At 40.8% G+C, this 17,507-nt stretch overlaps 1 protein-coding gene and 1 long non-coding RNA gene across 7 annotated transcripts; one reads left to right on the forward strand and one right to left on the reverse strand.

The window, feature by feature from the left end:
- Positions 1 to 168: 168 nt before the first annotated feature.
- Positions 169 to 16,920, reverse strand: LOC129193484 (interleukin-17 receptor E). Of its 6 annotated transcripts, none has more exons than XM_054797809.1 (17): positions 16,716 to 16,920; positions 16,130 to 16,145; positions 15,943 to 16,032; positions 13,511 to 13,590; positions 13,338 to 13,424; positions 8,993 to 9,095; positions 8,718 to 8,866; positions 8,563 to 8,631; positions 8,411 to 8,477; positions 6,720 to 6,904; positions 6,598 to 6,645; positions 3,041 to 3,086; positions 2,813 to 2,964; positions 2,092 to 2,157; positions 1,947 to 1,998; positions 1,741 to 1,848; positions 169 to 1,526 (listed from the first exon to the last, which is right to left on the reverse strand). In XM_054797809.1, the coding sequence occupies exons 1-17, from the start codon at positions 16,806 to 16,808 to the stop codon at positions 637 to 639; spliced, it is 2,301 nt and encodes a 766-aa protein (XP_054653784.1). In that variant the 5' UTR covers positions 16,809 to 16,920; the 3' UTR covers positions 169 to 636. The 6 variants fall into 6 exon arrangements, with proteins under 6 accessions (XP_054653784.1, XP_054653783.1, XP_054653782.1 ...); XM_054797808.1 differs by having other exon boundaries at positions 6,720 to 6,901; positions 13,511 to 13,605; XM_054797807.1 differs by having other exon boundaries at positions 13,511 to 13,605.
- LOC129193550 (uncharacterized) lies at positions 7,054 to 11,676 on the forward strand. The gene is made up of 3 exons (XR_008573559.1): positions 7,054 to 7,273; positions 7,368 to 7,420; positions 9,361 to 11,676. It is a non-coding gene; the product is annotated as an uncharacterized LOC129193550 (long non-coding RNA).
- Positions 16,921 to 17,507: the final 587 nt, after the last annotated feature.

Here is a 17,507-nt window from a genome sequence, read left to right on the forward strand (position 1 = left end):
TGTATATGTATAGATAATATATCATCTAAATCAGGGTTCTCAAACTCAATTTCACTGGGGGCCAGTGGAGGTAGAGTCTGGGTGAGGCTGGGCCGCATCAAGTACTGTATTGGGAGTAGGGCTGGGAATCTCAGGGTACCTCACACCAACTACATGAAGGTCAGCCATTTGACGCACTACTAATTTTTGTTATTGTTTCACAATGAAAAGAAATTCGGACCACCAGAAGTTATTAATCTGCAATGCACAACTGCAATGCACAACAAAACAATAAAAACGCACGTACAGTATTTTCATGGGCAGTAATTTGTGGGTTTGTTCTTTACATGTGGAAAAACAAAGAAACATCCTTATTTGTTTTTCAGAGTAAATTAGGAGATTAATACTTTTCATTAGACAAGGGAAATATCCCCAGAACAAATCTGCTGGAGAATTCGGAATTAGTTGTGCGTTATACACTCAAATTTGCATTGATTACCATGATGCATATTTACAGTACACCTAACAGACTGATGTGCTGCGTTTCGTTCGGTCACACAACCTGTGGATTTGGCTTTTTGAAGAGCTTTGCAGGAGCTACAACAGAACACCAGCATCATGTTTCCAGGGGAATAAAAGTGTCCCACAGGTCCAAGTTTAAGTCTTCTCTGATGACCACTGCAAGCAAGCCTCATGCTCTTGCTTTGTTCCTTGCGTATTCCGTATAGGCGTCAGTCGTCTGAATGATGTAACTCCTGACCGTTGACCTTCTGTCCTCTGAGTTTGAGGCAGCTGCGTCTGCAGTTTGAGGGTTAACTGCCGTGCCAGCCACACCGACATCCCGTTTGACACAAGTCTGTGCCAACAGTGCCACCATAATCTACTACTTGTCCTTCTCATGCCTCCAAGCTCCTGAATGAGACCACTGAAGTCCTGAGGTATGCAGTAGCGAGGAACATCTCGGAAGACCTTTGGGATGTCCCTGCTGTGGATGTGGCCCTGGAAGTACACAAATGCAGCTTCTTCACCTTTGCGCTCACGTAGCGCCCCCTCCAGGCAGTCAAGAGCGGCTGTGAACACTGGTTCTATCACTGCAGACGGCTCGTACTGCATTCCCCAGTCTATGTCCTTGCATGTTCTCACACAATCCTCTTTCTTCAGTTTTCCCAGTGGTCCTGCATTGTGTTTGGAGTCATCTTCCATCACCTCTGTCATGTTCTCACATCTCACCCCATCTTTGCAACGTCTTGTACGCTCCCGCCACTTCTTATACGTCCTCTCGGCCTCAGGACTCCAGATGATTAACACTTTTCCTTGTGCCTCGCACACTGCCTCCCACTGCCCGTACAGCCAAGGAAGCGGGCCCAGATCTGCCACAGTCGTCCCAGTGCCTGCATGTCTTTGTGAGCTTTGGGCACACAGGGCCATGTGGACCGTGGCACTCAGATCCTCCCGAAGCAGAGAAGCCAGGGCGCACACAGCAGATATGTGTGCCGAGTGATCCGATGAGCACACCAGCAACACTGGCTTCTGGACATACAGCCAATCTACAAATGTAAAAAGAGGGTGAGATTATACTACAAAACAATCACATTTACTATTAGACAAGTGAAAAGTAGAAATACAGTATACTTCAATTCAAGTAATTACGGATAAACCACTGATAACTTTATTTAGCTATAAAAACAAAACCTAATAGAAGTTATGTAAGCAAGGAGCAATTCAATCCAATAAGATAATGATAATAATGATTTCACCAACCTGTAGCTCCCCTCTTGGTGAGAGAGCGGATGAAAAGTCTCAAAAATGCAACAATGCCAAGAAGAATCAAAGCTGCCACAGCTTGCACACCCCATCGGATGCGATCATCTGCACGATTAAGAGGAGGAGGGTGCTTGCATTTATTTACATGAGATGATACAGTTACACATTCTTGTGGTTAGAATTTGAATCTTCAGCATACTCACAGCGTGGACAAAAAATTCTGCGTCCCCTGTGGGCGGGATCTGACTGCCACACCTACATCATTTTAATGAACGTGAAGAAGAAAACAGCACCATTGTCAAGAAATGATCTTTGCACAGCAGTAAGAGTTGATAAAAGCTACTGTACCTGCACACATGGTCTCTCAGCAATCACTTGAAGAGGAACGCTTATTTTGGTTTCCAAAGCTGCTTCCTGAGTGTTAAAACAGAAGTAAACAATGTTTCTTTTCTGTACCGTTAAGGCCCTGTCCACAAGGAAACAATCCTGGGATTTTTATTTTGGCGGGTTGAAAAAAATGTGCTTATACACTGTGCCAGATTAGTAAATAGTTGCAACCAGAAGGGAACGGATCACTGGACGAAAACAATGTAATACACAAGGCACACCAACATGTGGTGCTGTAAACAGACACGCAGACGGAACCACGTGACACACCAAACTACAGAAGAAGAAAAAACGCATAAGTCCGTCATCTTCCGCTTTCCAGGGCTCGTCTAGACCTATGACAAAGTGGGATTACTTCTGCGAGTCATTTTGGAGTATGAGACAACAAAAGATCAGGAGAATGTCGAGAGTAGTGAGTCATGCCAGTCGAAATATTTGGATATTACGTTAAAGTTCACTTCTGGTCATGTGACACTGACGGGTCGGTGAAGTCATTGTTTTCTGAAAGAAGCGGGTTGGTTGTCTACACAAAAATGACGAGCCGGCGTTTTCAGATTTTCAGAATAACATTTCAGCTCAGCAGAGAGCCATTTCAGTGTGGATGAAACGATAAAATACTTTGCAGTTTTGACCTGAAAACGTTTTCTTAATGAACCAAGTTGCTCGTTTGGTCAGCAATTACCGCTCTCGCTGAGCAGACATGGCCTCTGGGTGCACATTCCCTCTTGGTCAGGATGCAGAGCTGAGCTGAGAATGTGGCCGGGACAGTAGGATTGATATGCACAAACAGGGTGTGCTGGTGTGGTTCGATATAAGCCTGCCATGAGGACATATCTGCAACACAGGAAGGTATTCAAACTCATCATGGCGCAGCTTGTATCAACATCGAAGACCTTTGCGTTCAACTCACCAGCCTGGAAGGGGCAGGAGATGTTGTGGCTGCCTTTTAGAGAAAACTGCAAACATAAAAGTCAGTTATAATCAATGTGCAGGTTAGAGAGATGGCAGCCATTGCTCTTTGCTTGGGGGGGAGACAAAATGTAGGACTGGACATACAGACTATTTATTTAACTGAGAAACAAAACAATGCAGAAGATACATTTTGAAACATTTTATAACTCTGCATGCATGACCTAAGCATGATGCTTTTAACTGTTGAAGTTTTTCCAACAAATTGAAACAAAAACTAAAAATGCTAAAAGGTACACGGCACTTGTAGCTGCTACTACCAATCATTCATGTTGACGTGTCGTTATCAGTGATGGGCGGTACATTTGGTACTTGGGCCTTCAGTAGGGAATTGACCAGCCAGAATTTTTATTGGCAGACACTGTGAAGGCTAGTATTGCTAAATACTGATAATAATAATATATATTGTAATTTACCCTGGCTAGGATTGAAACCATTGTCCCCTGTGCCAAGTGCCGATGTTGTTACCCACTATGCCAATCAGACGATTTCAAAAATAAACTCTTATGTTATACGTAAGTGTCAGGTAGAATATGTAAGTTCCTTATTGGCTGAAGTCCAGCAGTAACGGTTCCAGTTTGTAGCTGAACAATGCCATCTCACTGCTTTTGCCTGATCTATTTGTCTTTGGCTATTTACGTGATATTTATAACAATTGGAAAAAAAAAACAACGTTATGCATATACAGTGGTGTGAAAAAGTTATTTGCCCCGTTTGTGATTTCTTATTTTTTTGCATGTTTGTCACACTTAAATGTTTGAGGCTTTTTTCAAAATTTTAATATTAGTCAATGACAACACAAGTGAACACAACATGCAGTTTTCAATGAAACTTTTTATGATTACGGGAGAAAAAAAATCCAAACCTCCATGGACCTTTGTGAAAAAGTGATCGCCCCCACAGTTAAAACATAACTGAGATTAATTGAGATCTATCAGTCTGAAAGTTACAAAACCATTTCTAAAGCTTTGGGAGTCCAGCAAACCACAGTGAGAGCCAATATCCACAAATGGTGAAAACATGGAAGGGTGGTGAACCTTCCCAGTGGCCAGAGTGGCCAGCCAACCAAAATTACCCCAAGAGCAGAGCAACAGCTATCCAGGAGGTCACAAAAGACCCCACAACAACATCCAAAGAACTGCAGGCCTCACTTAGCTCAGTTAAGGTCAATGTTCATGACTCCACCATAAGAAAGACACTGGGCAAAAACGGTCATCGAAGATGAAAACCACTGCTGAACAAAAACAACATTAAGGCTCATCTCAATTTTGCCAGAAAACATCTTGATGATCCCCAAGACCTTTGGGAAAATACTCTGTGGTCTGACGAGACAAAAGTTGAACTTTTTGGAAAGTGTGTGTCCCATTACATCTGGCATAAAAGAAACGCCGCATTTCAGAAAAAGAACATTATAACAACAGTAAAATGTGGTCGTGGTAGTGTGATTTGCTGCTTCAGGACCTAGAAGACTTAAAGACTATAAATGGAACCATGAATTCCAAAAAATCCTAAAGGAGAATGTCCGGCCATCTGTTTGTGACCTTAAGCTGAAACAAATTTGGATTCTGCAGCAGGACAATGATCCAAAACACACCAGCAAGTCCACGTCTGAATGGCTGAAGAAAAACAAAATGAAGACTTTGGAGTGTCCTAGTCAAATCTGACCTGAATCCTATTGAGATGCTGTGGCATGACCTTAAAAAGGCGCTTCATGCTTGAAAACCTTCCAATGTGGCTGAATGACAACAATTCTGCAAAGATGAGTGGGCCAAAATTCCTCCACAGCGCTGTAAGAGACTCAAATTATCGCAAACGCATATTTGCAGTTGGTGCTTTTAAGGGTAGCCCAGCCAGTTATTAGGTTTAGGCGGCAATCACGTTTTCACACAAAGCCATGTAGGTTGGATCTTTTTCCTCTCTTAAGAATAAAAAGTTTCATTTAAAAACTGCATTTTGTTTTCAGTTGTGTTGTCATTGACTAATATTTAAATTTGTTTGATGATCTGAAACATTTAAGTGTGACAAACATGCAAAAAAAACACTTTTTCACACCATTGTATTTAAAGACAAATCTTATCAACACGTATCGTATCAACACAGTATCGCTGGGATGTTGTTGATTTTATTTCTGCAATGACCCACGTTCCACAGATGGCCCCTGCGTCACAATTTGGACACCAATGTGTGTTTCCATCAAGAAGCGAGGTGCTGCCAGGCGACGCAGGAGTGTGTCAAAACTCTGCATTCTTGGCTCTGTCGTTGGTCAGGGGCTGGGTTGCATTGTGGAGTGTTTATGCAGCTTCAGACTGGCATTGCACTGTGGTACGGATGTGGCGATCCACTCCTGTTTGCTCGCGCAGTGGATACTTCGCCTTTACTGATCTCTTGCATTTAATTATCAAATAAATGCATGACGCAATAAACATGTCCTGTCTTTCACTTGTAATGCGCACTCCTACTCTCTAAATATAGCGTCCATGTTGCTAAATTGTCAACACAGATCTCTTACACATATCAGATGTGTTATGAAGCAGAGTTATGGTCCACAGTACCATTATAAATGAAGCAAGACACCCACGTAACCCTTTATCTTCCAATACATCGTCACTGATACGCCTGACTTTCATTTCTCCTCCTAACTTGGAGCACTAGTAACTAAGCGTCTGTGTAGGCTCTCAGTCGTACAGGAGTTGTCCATCGAGGGAAAGGCTTCTTGAGACGTCATCTGTACTTCTGTGAAGAAGGTGTCGGACGTTTCGCTCCTCATCCGAAGAGCTTCGTCAGCGACGAAGTACAGATGACGTCTCAAGAAGCCTTTCCCCCACTAGTAACTAACTTCCACTGGTGATCGCTGGTGCTTGTAAAGTTGGCACTCAGCCAAATGATCAAAAGTGCAGACAAGTTTGATCAGACAAATCTTAGGTAACTTTGATCAAATGTAGAATTAGTCCAGCTTCTGCTTGGTATTAACATGGCGAGAGCTGTTCAACTCCGATGGAAAAAACAGCCAGCCACACATCCCTCGTCGACGCTGGGAACACCGAGATAAATTGAATTGCTAGGCTTATAGTGTGCGTAAAGCACTTAATGTGTGGTTCCAATCCTGCCCGTGCACGGCCACTTACATATTACGTGCATTATTACTCATAGTAATGATGCCATAGTTCACAGTCTGATGGGCTTCTGGCTGCCCGGTTCTTGCGAGACAGCTCTTCTCTAAACAAAAAATCTTGTCACGTTTTAAGATCTTGTGACACCCCGAGTAGTTACACTAGGGAGGGCTTAGAAAGAATGTGTGTATTATAATAGATTCTGTGAATCGTTAGTAATTATTAGCAAAGAAGGCATGAGAAGCCAGGCTTCCCATGTACTTCATCACTCTGGACTTTGCTGAATCTTTTGTTATGACCATATATTCATTATTCATTAACGTCTTACACCACTACGTGGAATGAGTTTCTGCACATATCTTTGCATTTTCCTCTACTGGACCCTTACCTTCACACACATTTGAGGGTGTCTGTCCACATCAGATGTGTCAAATATCTGCAAGGACACGGAATCAGGTTATTGATTACATCATTAGACATATGTCCCCAACTGAGCTCTGTGAAAAGTACCAGTTTCTGCCCATCTTCGTTCCCTTCCAGTGTGGAGTTCGGTAAGGGGGAGCAGAGATGTTCGTGATGCCTCCAACAGAGGGAGGCAAAGAGCTTTAAGTCTCTAGCTGGACACGGAGCGCTCCAAGTGAAACTGGACTCAAACAACTGCACTTCAGAGGAGAGCCAAACATCTTGTGCATCTACTGGCGCATGTAAAGCATACAGTATGTTTGGATTACAATGAAGGAGACATGTTAACAAGATAATTGTACATGGATCTTTTTGTACATAAAATTGATAGAATGCACAAGAAGCAAATGAAGCATGATATGCATGTGTAACAGGGTAAATTAAGTCATCGTAAATATGCTACATAAATGTTTGATATAATTACACAAAATGTATGTTCAAGTAATACCTGATGTGTTTGTATTGTCATGTTATTCATGTGGAACGTCAATAACGTCTGTCGCTGTGTACCCCCTACTGCTCTAAATAGTGTGACACCTTTCATTATAAGTTAGAGCCACGCCTTTGTACTTCCCTTTTGGTTCGTGATCTCCAAGTGAAAGGTAGGCGTCCGTATGGCTCCCGAAATTTGTGTTTTAATTTAATTTAGAACTTAATTTCTTATCCTTTTCTTCTCTTGTGTTGTAATCTGTGTAGGGGGCACGTTATTCGGCCACATTGCGACTGCATATGTGTGTTTTACTTCTCAGGTATGCCATGTTTGACCTCGCTTTGTGTGTACGCCCTTTTTGTTCGTGATCTCGAATTGAGAGGGGGCACGTTATTCGGCCACATTGTGGCTGCATATGTGTGTTTTACTTCTCAGAGTAAAACGAAGTGCAACTCCGCAGCAACCCTGTGTCTGTCGTCACTCCATCAGCCACAACGCAGAGAGACAAACACCACCGGTTACACATGTCTATGTACAGTCGTCCCTCTCCACTTTGCGGTTCAAATTTTGTGGCTCCCCTCTATGAAATTTATTTAAGATAAATCAATTACACATTATCGCAGTTTCGTGGTTGACTGCAGCCTATTAGTAAAAGAAATATGCATGTTAACGCAAATTTTACGTATTGTTGGCCTAAACTAAACATTTTCAAGCATACAAATGGCTAAATAAATGAAAATACAAATATAAGGCATTCAGAAGACCCATTGAAAGACTTGATGTGTAGTATTCTACACCGGTCACTTGGTATCAGTAATGTTATATTGACGAGATAAAAGCCACAGCAGGACATATGCTGTTCAGAAAACTCTCCCAATGCTAACATGTGAGTCTATGTGATGTATGTAGTCTTATTTCCTGTTATTATGACTACTATATTGGGTAATATGTGTGTAAAGGTGACTATATGGGTGTTATTTCATGTATTAGAGGGCTCTAATAATGTTAAAACCTGTATTTAGAAGGTTGTAAACAGGTTTTCTAGGCTCTATGAAAATATTCCATTAATAAATAAGGATTTTTACTTTGTGGAAATTCACTTCTGGGTTCTGGGAACCAGTTAACTGCGATAAATGAGGGATTACTGTATATAATTTGGTACATAAATCACCATCCATCAGTGATCCAGTTAACCATGAAATATTGTGCCAGAACTATTCAACAGGGCTTTTTGGATTTGTGTTTAATAAAATATAAAAAATATGCAAAGTTCCCTAATTGGAGATGTCTCACTGAGCCTCTTACTCACCTGCCACAGTATTATTGTGAAAAGGGCACTCTGTTTTCCGCACAGCATCTGTGTGTGTGTAATATACCTGCCAACACAAGACAAGACATTCAGAAGCATGAAGAGCAGACTCACATATCACTACATTACCAAATATGTAAAGCATGACATACTTGTACACAGAGACATGGAAGCAGGTAAGGGAATTTTACAAGAGCAGAGTGGGATTGAGCTGGATCAATCTGAAAAAAAAAGACATACAGCATATAAAACAAATAATTTTTTGTAAGGATATGTGGAGAATTGTAATTGTGTCACGGACTCTTACAGTAGTTGGATTGGAACGTGACCCTTGACCGCAGAAGTATGCACTCAGATTATAGCACCAATTTGCATAGACTTTATCCTCAGATTTGACTGTTATAGCGAAGGATTTAGATGCATTGTCTATGGACCAATGAAAGTTTGGCACGGGAGCTAGAAAAAAATCACACAGAAGATTTAGGATATTTAAAAAACAGCAAAAAAAAAACCCAGGGGAGACACTTCTCATGGTTAGCAGACAGTATTAGAAGTAATTTTAAAAAAAGTCAGTCTTGCTACCTGGTATGGTGTAAGTGACGCTGCAGTTCATTAATGTTGTGCTGTAGGAAACAGTGATAGGATGTTGCACGTCAGCCTTCACACAGTCATAAACAAGCTCCCACTGGAACAAACCAAACATCTTTTTAACATTCAGCAACAATGATTAAAATGATTAAAGGTGTCTCTCAAACAGGCAAATGGAAATTATTATTATTTTTTATTTTTGCCCTGTCCAGCCTTTCGGGCAAGTAGTATTGTTGATCTACCAATGCCCTTCCCTGCTATACAGATTTGCTCTGCAAAGTGTAATATTTCTTTAAAATGTAATAGTTCTTCGGTTGCATAATTGGTGTTTAACTTTGATGTTTTAATATGCTTTGTATTAGGGGCAGCCGGACCAGGAGGGGATAGAGAAGGAGAGAAAAAGGAGACAGAGGGAGGATTGCGGGGACAAAAGCAACAAGAGATTCATGATGAGATCGAGAATCTTAGGGAGGAAAAGAGAGCACTTCATGGCACAGTAAAGGGATAACACTGCTCTGTCTGAAGCTCTCAAGGAAGATGAATAAGCATAGAAGATAAATCTTTGAGCAAATGAAGAATACAATCGATGGGATGGATCAGAACACAGAAATGAAGGATGTGATTGTGACTGGGCTCAGAATTCCACCAGGCCTTACGCCAGGGCAGTTGAAAGCCGAGGCGAACCAAATGAAATGGATGTCGCCTCAACGAAGCAACAAGTTGACAACTTTCCAGAAAATGTTCAATGTTCCTCACTGACATGACAGAAGAGGAAATTATTGATATTGTGAATATAATAAAAACTGTGAATAAATGCAAAAATGAAAATAGCAAAAGAAGTAGCAATCTACAAGACTGACGGACACCTGCTCATAAACTACAGACCAGTTTCCTTACTTCCTCAGTTTTCCAAAATCGTTGAAAAATGATTAATACCAGGTTAGAAAAATTTATAGATATAAGCCAACTACTCACAGACAGCCAATACCGATAGAGAACAAACATTTCAACATCAATGGCACTAATTGAAATAACTGAGGAAATTACCAATGCAGTGTGCACCCAAAGTATTTATGGATCTAACAAAAGCATTTGATACAATTAATCATAACATCTTAATTAACAAATTAGAACCCTATGGCATCAGAGGGTTGGTCTTGAACTGGGTGAAAAGCTACTTAACAAATACAAAGCAATATGTGAAGCTAGGAGAATATACGTACATCTGCATGCGGTCAACGATCAGGGCCGTTTCTAGCTTTGTGGGGGCCCAAAGCAAGATGCTGTTTGTAGGCCCCTAATTTGTCAATCTACAATGAAGAGATTCCTAACCCTTAGATGGTCCACTAAGATGCCATAACCTATGAATGTTTCAATGGAGTATTATCACTGCGGCTGTTGCTATTATCTTGTCATTTCCATTATGGTCTTTGTGGCAGTCTTGTTTTGTTATTGCCATTGTAATTGTTGCTGCTGATGTTGTTGTCTCTCTCTTTATTGTCCCCCTCTGGTCTCCGCACTCCCCCTCTGTCTTATTGTCTCTTCTTCTCCATCCCCTCCTGCTCCGGTTCGGCCGCTCCAAATTTGCATTACAATAAACATCAAAGAAGTCAAATAATTATCTACATAACAGAGGGAAGAGTATCTTACACTTTTCCCTTGCAGAGCAAACTTGTTTAGAATGTAAGGGCATTTAGATCAACAATACTATCTGCCCCAATGACTGGACAGGACAAAAAAGAAAAAAAAAAAAAGATGCCATAATCTATTAGACTTCATGGGCAAAACAGGCTGCAGTTCCAATGCAACATTTTAATTATAATACAATTGTAATACAATTAAAAACAACAATCCTTAATGAATATGAATCCTGCACAAATAAAACACATTTTCAGCATTCATAAATTTTTTTACTTTAAATAAAAAAATACTTGGGATGTGAACAATAAACTGATGTGACCGGATATCCGGTTTGAGGAGCGAACTTTAGATGAATTGACTGTGGAGACATGCACCAGGTATCGCGAGAGAAGCAATCGGTTGACAGTGTCTAATAAACAACGCGAGAGCCTGGGCTGCCGGCGAAAGGATTGTCGCGCACACTCCATAACTTGCCACGGCTAAGACGAGAATGCTAAACGTCTTTGAACGTCAAAGTTTGGAACGTCTTTGGATTAATTTCAAGAAGGGTGCAAAACTTGACCAGCCAGACCAACAGAGGCGTATGGTAACTTTTCTGCTTTGTAACCTGATTGCTTTGAAATGTTGTACCAGGAGAGTTGAAAGCACTATGCTCAATCTAAAATGTTGTCCGATTACCATTGTTATGACATTTTGAGATGTTCCAAGCTAACACAGCATTTTCATGGCACCCATGTGACAAATACTTCTATTTACTTATCTGTGCTTGGAAGAGATGTGTCATTACTTAAGGGGCTCTGCAATATTTATTTATTTTGTATTATTAATTGGACTGAAGGTTAAGACTTGTGTTTTTTCATTGTTATATTTTATATAGACAGATTGATGTTTATTGTCATTGCACACAGTATACGACAAAACTCAGTTTCATGGCTCCACTTCCATTTCTAGCTACTTTAAAACATGTTAAAACTTAAATGTTTCAAATCCAAAACAGGTATAAAAATATTGATATAAAATGTAGAATGTAAAATATTGATCCCATCAAAGAAAAAGATGCTCATTAAGCAAGTCTTTCTTTGGTCCGTGTCTAAGCATGCTTGGGGGTATGATGTTGTGCTACTGCCCATTGGCCTAGATTGCTTGTGTAAAAGAGATTTTTTTAAAGGTCAAATGGTGTGAAGGTGAGTGAAGTGAGAAATGAGAAGAAAGTGTGATGGGTGACTGGGAAACTGCAGGTCCGACACTGTGACCAGCAGTATGATCACAGTGTGCTCTCTCCTGTTCCGCTTACCCTGTGCACGTCCGACTTTCAGCACAATTCTGAGCTCTGCCATGTACAGATGCACGTGGGCGACACGGCCATCGTAGGATATATTAGGAATGGACAGGAGGAGTACAGAAAACTGATCCAGGACTTTGTCAACCGGTGCGACAAAAAACACCTGTACCTCAACACCACCAGGACCAGGGAAATGGTGGTTGAATTTAGGAAAAACAGGACACACCCAGAACCTGTTCTCATTAAAGGTGATCGTGTGGCGGTGGTTCACACCTATAAATACCTGGGAGTGCAACAGGATGACTGGACTGGCAACGTAGATGCTCTGTGGAAGAAAGGGCAGAGCCATCTGTACTCCCTCAGAAGGCTGCCGTCCTTCAACGTATGCAAGAAGCTGCTGCAGATCTACCTAACTGTGGTAGCTAGTGCCCTCCTGTATGCAGTAATGTGCTGGGGGAGCAGCCTCATGAAGGACGCCACACGCATGGACAAACTGGTGAGGAAGATGGACAGCCTGACATCTGTGGTGGAGCAAAGGACACTGAGGAGTCTCCTTTGCATCATGGACAACCACCATCATCCAATGCACAGCATCATCTCCCAACAGAAGAGCAGTTTCTGTGGCAGATTACTATCACTGCCCTGCACCAGTGAAAGACTGAGCAGATCATTCCTCCTCCATGCCATGCAGCTTTTCAACACAACAGAGGGGGAGCGAAAAATACACACACAGGACTGGACTTATTACATTATTCCGTATTATTATTATTATTATTATGTAATATTAATTATTATTAAGGCTGTCAAAAATAGCGCGTTAACAGCGGTAACAAATTTATTTCCTGAATTACTTACATTTTTTACTGTAATTAACGCATACGCCTTACGGCAAGCCACATCTGGCTGTTATGACGACAGACGGCAGCACAGTGTAGTTCCCCACAGAGTCTAAACGCTCTTTTATAACTTTAATGTAACCTGAACATATCAACAGCGGTGCAACATATATGCATTTCCAACTCACAAACGCGTCTTTTGTCCCTTTCGTCATCAGAACAACACTTCCTCATTGTCACTACACTACCGTGTATCCGAGCTACTGCAGTCTGAACGGTGAAGTCGCATATATCCGAGCTATAAGTCATCGAAAGGCGTGTTTTGTTGTGCTTACCGAGACTTGAATAATTGTACTCAATGTAGGCAAAAGTTATTCTTGTCATACGAAAATTATTTCAAATAAGTGTCAGTGAGGCCATCCAAAAAGAGTCGGCATGGCGAATACAAACAGATGGCGTAGACATGGACAGGGTAAACGAAAGGGGAATGATGACGGGCGGGCAGGGGCGCTGCACCTTGACACACCCCACCCGTGCATGCGATGGTATGGAAGTGTCTAAGCCACCAGAGAGATCTTACCAAGGTTAAGCTATTGTTGCTGCGTGGAAGATGGTTTTGGGTGACCTCATTACACGGGACTCGGATTTCACCATTCTTTTTAGCGCCCTACGACAGAGAGAAAACACAGATCATCTCATTGTTTATTGACACAAGAGTGGAAAAAAGTGGGGGTAAAAAAATCCAACACAAACCTGTTTTTTGTATTTCAAGACAGGCCGGATGATCTCTTTTCCCAACGAACGGACTTCAATGGTTGGAGCATGACTAAACACTGGAAGAATGGCAACTTTAATCACACAAGCAACACAAAAATGACTAAGATGATGACAAACTGAGTGAACATAAAATACATATTAAATAAAATGTCTAATTTGTACTTCACTTAAAAGGGCTTTAAAAAGGGCTCATGACATGAAAAAAAGTTTGAAAAAATACACACAAAAAAATGAAAGTACTCATTTAACCCTCCCGTTTTTGTCATACTACGGTCATAGATAAATGAACAACTATGAAATATGAGTAAAAGGAAGTTGTGATTTTGACACAGCCATGAACTTATAGCAAAGGCAAGGAAGTGACATATTCAGTAGAAAAAATTCTGTAGAAATTTTGAATGGGCCTGCTGACTGACCTCGACACTGGGATCGATTTCCCCACTGTATCGGTAATATCAGCATTGGGATCGTTTCACCCACCTCTTCCTATGGTTTGAAATGACTCCCTGCAGGATGGAAAATGGACCAAGTTCCTCATTACTTGTAATTACTCTATCAAAGTCATTTTATCGACAGACAGCATGACTGTAGCACCCTGCTAATTTTACTTCACTGTGTTCATTATAAAGTTCAATACTCAATGAGAAATAAGTTTGTTTCATTAAAAAATATTGTAGTGTATAAAAGGGGTCACCAACCACCGGGCCGGGGCCCAGTACTGGTTCATGGGTGGGGCCGAACTGGGCCGAGGAAACCTTTCAGGCACAATGATGTAAAAAAAAACACACACACATACATTTGTAAATAACTAAATACAATTTTAAGTAAATGCATATAAATTTTGGAAATGTGGGCCATTATTTTATATAAAAAAATAATATAGTTTGAAGTTTTTGCATATTTATGTTGTTTGTTGCGAGTGTCCCACTTTTTTTGACAGTCCTCGAACGCACCATTGTACGTGCGCTAGCCTTCTCCCACTCTGCACAGATTGTCAACTATACTGTATTTTTATCGTTTTTTTTCACTTCATATTTGCTCCCAAATGCTGATACTCTGTGGGAATATATACAGGTAAAGTATGATGACGTTATCAGGCTCCTAATAGCGCAGGCTCACAACAAAGAAGAATTTAACGCTAGAAGCTTCAGTATTCAGTATTGGCCAATTTATTATAAAATCCACTTCAGCATTTTTTCTGGTGGGTGGGCCTTGTTGCGTGGAGTAAAACAAAGAGATAAGATGAAAGAGATGATGTTTATTTCATGATGAAGTGAAGAAAAGGTTAAAGACTATAGTATGTGTGTTGTAAATTCCCCTCGTTATACTTTGACATTTAATGCAGGCACCGTTCAGGGTGGACTTCAAGTTGTTTACAGCAGGCACCTTGCAGGACAGCTAAGGGTTCTTAGATAGGACCAGTAGCCAGGACCAGATGTAGCTGTCTGGTGTCCGGTGGGTTGAATGCTCTGTTGAGCCGAGATAGCGTCTATTTCCCCTAATGCCGGTTAAGGCACATTCGCTATGGAGCCGGGTCCCTCTGGTGAACAGAGGCAGCCCAATGAATCACTGCAGCGCCCCGGCAGCCGTGGCTAATAAAATTGCTACTCGTATGGGTACATTTCTTACGTAACTTTTGAGTGTTGAAGGGATTGTTCGGATTTCTTCTGTTTATAACTAACAGAAATTCATCCAGAACTGGACCATAACAACTGAGAAAGCGTTGGGAGCCAGGGACAACTTCCGTGTAGCAACTTCTGGTGTAAACGTCACTTGGTCCTCTTCCTCCAGTCACGGAAGAAGTGCCAAAAAGCCATGACTTTCAATGTTATTTTTCACAGCGAAAATAATTTGATTAACATGTGTTGTTATGTCATGAGCCCTTTAAAGGGTAGTGTTCATTATTACTGCATGAGAGATTATTGTATTACTTAGAATTGTTAATTATTATATATAATTTCATATATATAATGTATAATACAATTTATATTAACCATCCATCCATTTTCTGTGCAGCTTGTCCCCACTAGGGTCAGTGAGGTATGCTGGAGCCTAATATATATTATTTATATCCATAATTAATATAATTTATATTAATGTTATATATATAATTCATATTTTTTTGGGTCACATGACAAAACAGTCTTTCACTGAGCAGTGAAATGAGATGATTTCACTTAATTGTGTGATGTCTATGTAGAAAAGTAATGCATATAAAAAAGTTGATCATGGAGAGCGCTACTACAACAAAGTTGTTCTGCCTCAACGGTAACATCAACAAAAAAGTAATACTGGATGAAAACAAGCTGCAAGCTTCTCGCCATTTTTGCATTAAATGTCATATTTTAAAATATGAGATTACTTTGCAACAAGTACGCCTTGTGTTGTGGGTGCAGTTTGACTCATACCTTCATCTTTTATCCCGACATGGACGATGACACATTTGGCATGAGAGTCCCGACGGGTGGTCTTCACAGGGCAGAAGTCCTTCCCATAAGCTGGGCACACAGAGAAAGTCATGTAAGGGGAGATCATCATCACCAGCATACAGTGGTATAATTAGCACACATCTTGAGCTAATTTGAAAAGACTCACCATTTTGATCTGCCCTCTAAAGTGGAGTTGGAGAAAAAGAAACAAAAAGAGGTTAGCCAAAGTGCTGCATTATTTTGACCAAAGGTTTAACTGCTGCATCGAGTACATTGTATATGACTCAAATATCACTACACCATGTAGGCATTAGTTCACATCACAGTGCTCATTGTTAACCACTTACTGTAGTGTAATTGACCATACCAGATTAGCGAACATATGCTACATGGTATGATTGGACATGCTTAACAAGTCACATTCAGAACCATCACGTGGTTACATTTGCATAGTTCAACAAGTCTGAAAAGGAGTAGGAAGAATCAGTGGAGCCCACGGATCACCCGGGGTACTCCAACCAATGGAAGAGACGTATGGCACACACCTCTAAAAATAGCATGGTACTTATCTAACGGGGTCAATTAAGTCATCGTAATATATATATATACACATATATATATACATATATATATATATGTATGTCAGAACGAGGACATGAAAATAAATGGTTTAGTGGCGTGCTAAACAACAAAAAGCGGCGTGATCCAGCCAGATGAAGGCATGTCAAAGTCCACTCTTGAGTGACACTTACCTGGCATGAGAAACTCCTTCCGTCCAGAAGAAGCGGTGACACCACCACCACGGCGACAATCCCCAGCCACAACGTGTACTTGGAAGTTTGCATTGTAAACCTTAAATAAATCAAACTAAGATGACGATGACGTCGCTTGGTCAATCTTGCTTGATCGTTGGTGTCTGCAATTCGAGATCGTAATCGTTATGGGGGAGAAGGGAGAAACGTGTTCGTTTCAGTAAATAGGTACCGCCTATCATGCCAACATGCACGCACACTCTAATCTGATTTTGGAACACACACGAAGTACCGCGCTCAGTGTTAATAAATACATACGTAAACCAACAAACACCTTTTATTTATTATACAAGTTGCTACATTTTGAAGATGTCTCATTATAGATCAATATTATATACAGATAATATTGCTAATGTATTTCTCAATCTCACAACATCACCAGGTTTATTTCACGTAATTAGCTAAATATTTTGTTTATGAGCATGCATAAGTGGTACAGTTATGTAGAGTTTAGAGTAGAAAGCCAAAACAGGCCATTAGGTCACTTCCTGTGTTGACCGGTTTTGTGCAGGAAACAAGCCTCACCAGCATGCACCACATTCCAGGCTGCAGGTATGTTTTGAAGTTTGCCATGTCAGTGAAAAATAAATAGATTTGGTAAATGTGTATGTGTAAAAACGTGTATTTAAACCAATGAAAATGTGGGGGGCAAAAACTGAAGTTATCCAAGCACACCATCAGGAAACGTGAACATGAAACGTTAAGTGTTGTGACAGTGGACCAACTTGTAAA

Source organism: Dunckerocampus dactyliophorus, chromosome 1 (genome assembly GCF_027744805.1).
Source record: "Dunckerocampus dactyliophorus isolate RoL2022-P2 chromosome 1, RoL_Ddac_1.1, whole genome shotgun sequence".
Lineage (NCBI taxonomy): Eukaryota > Metazoa > Chordata > Actinopteri > Syngnathiformes > Syngnathidae > Dunckerocampus > Dunckerocampus dactyliophorus.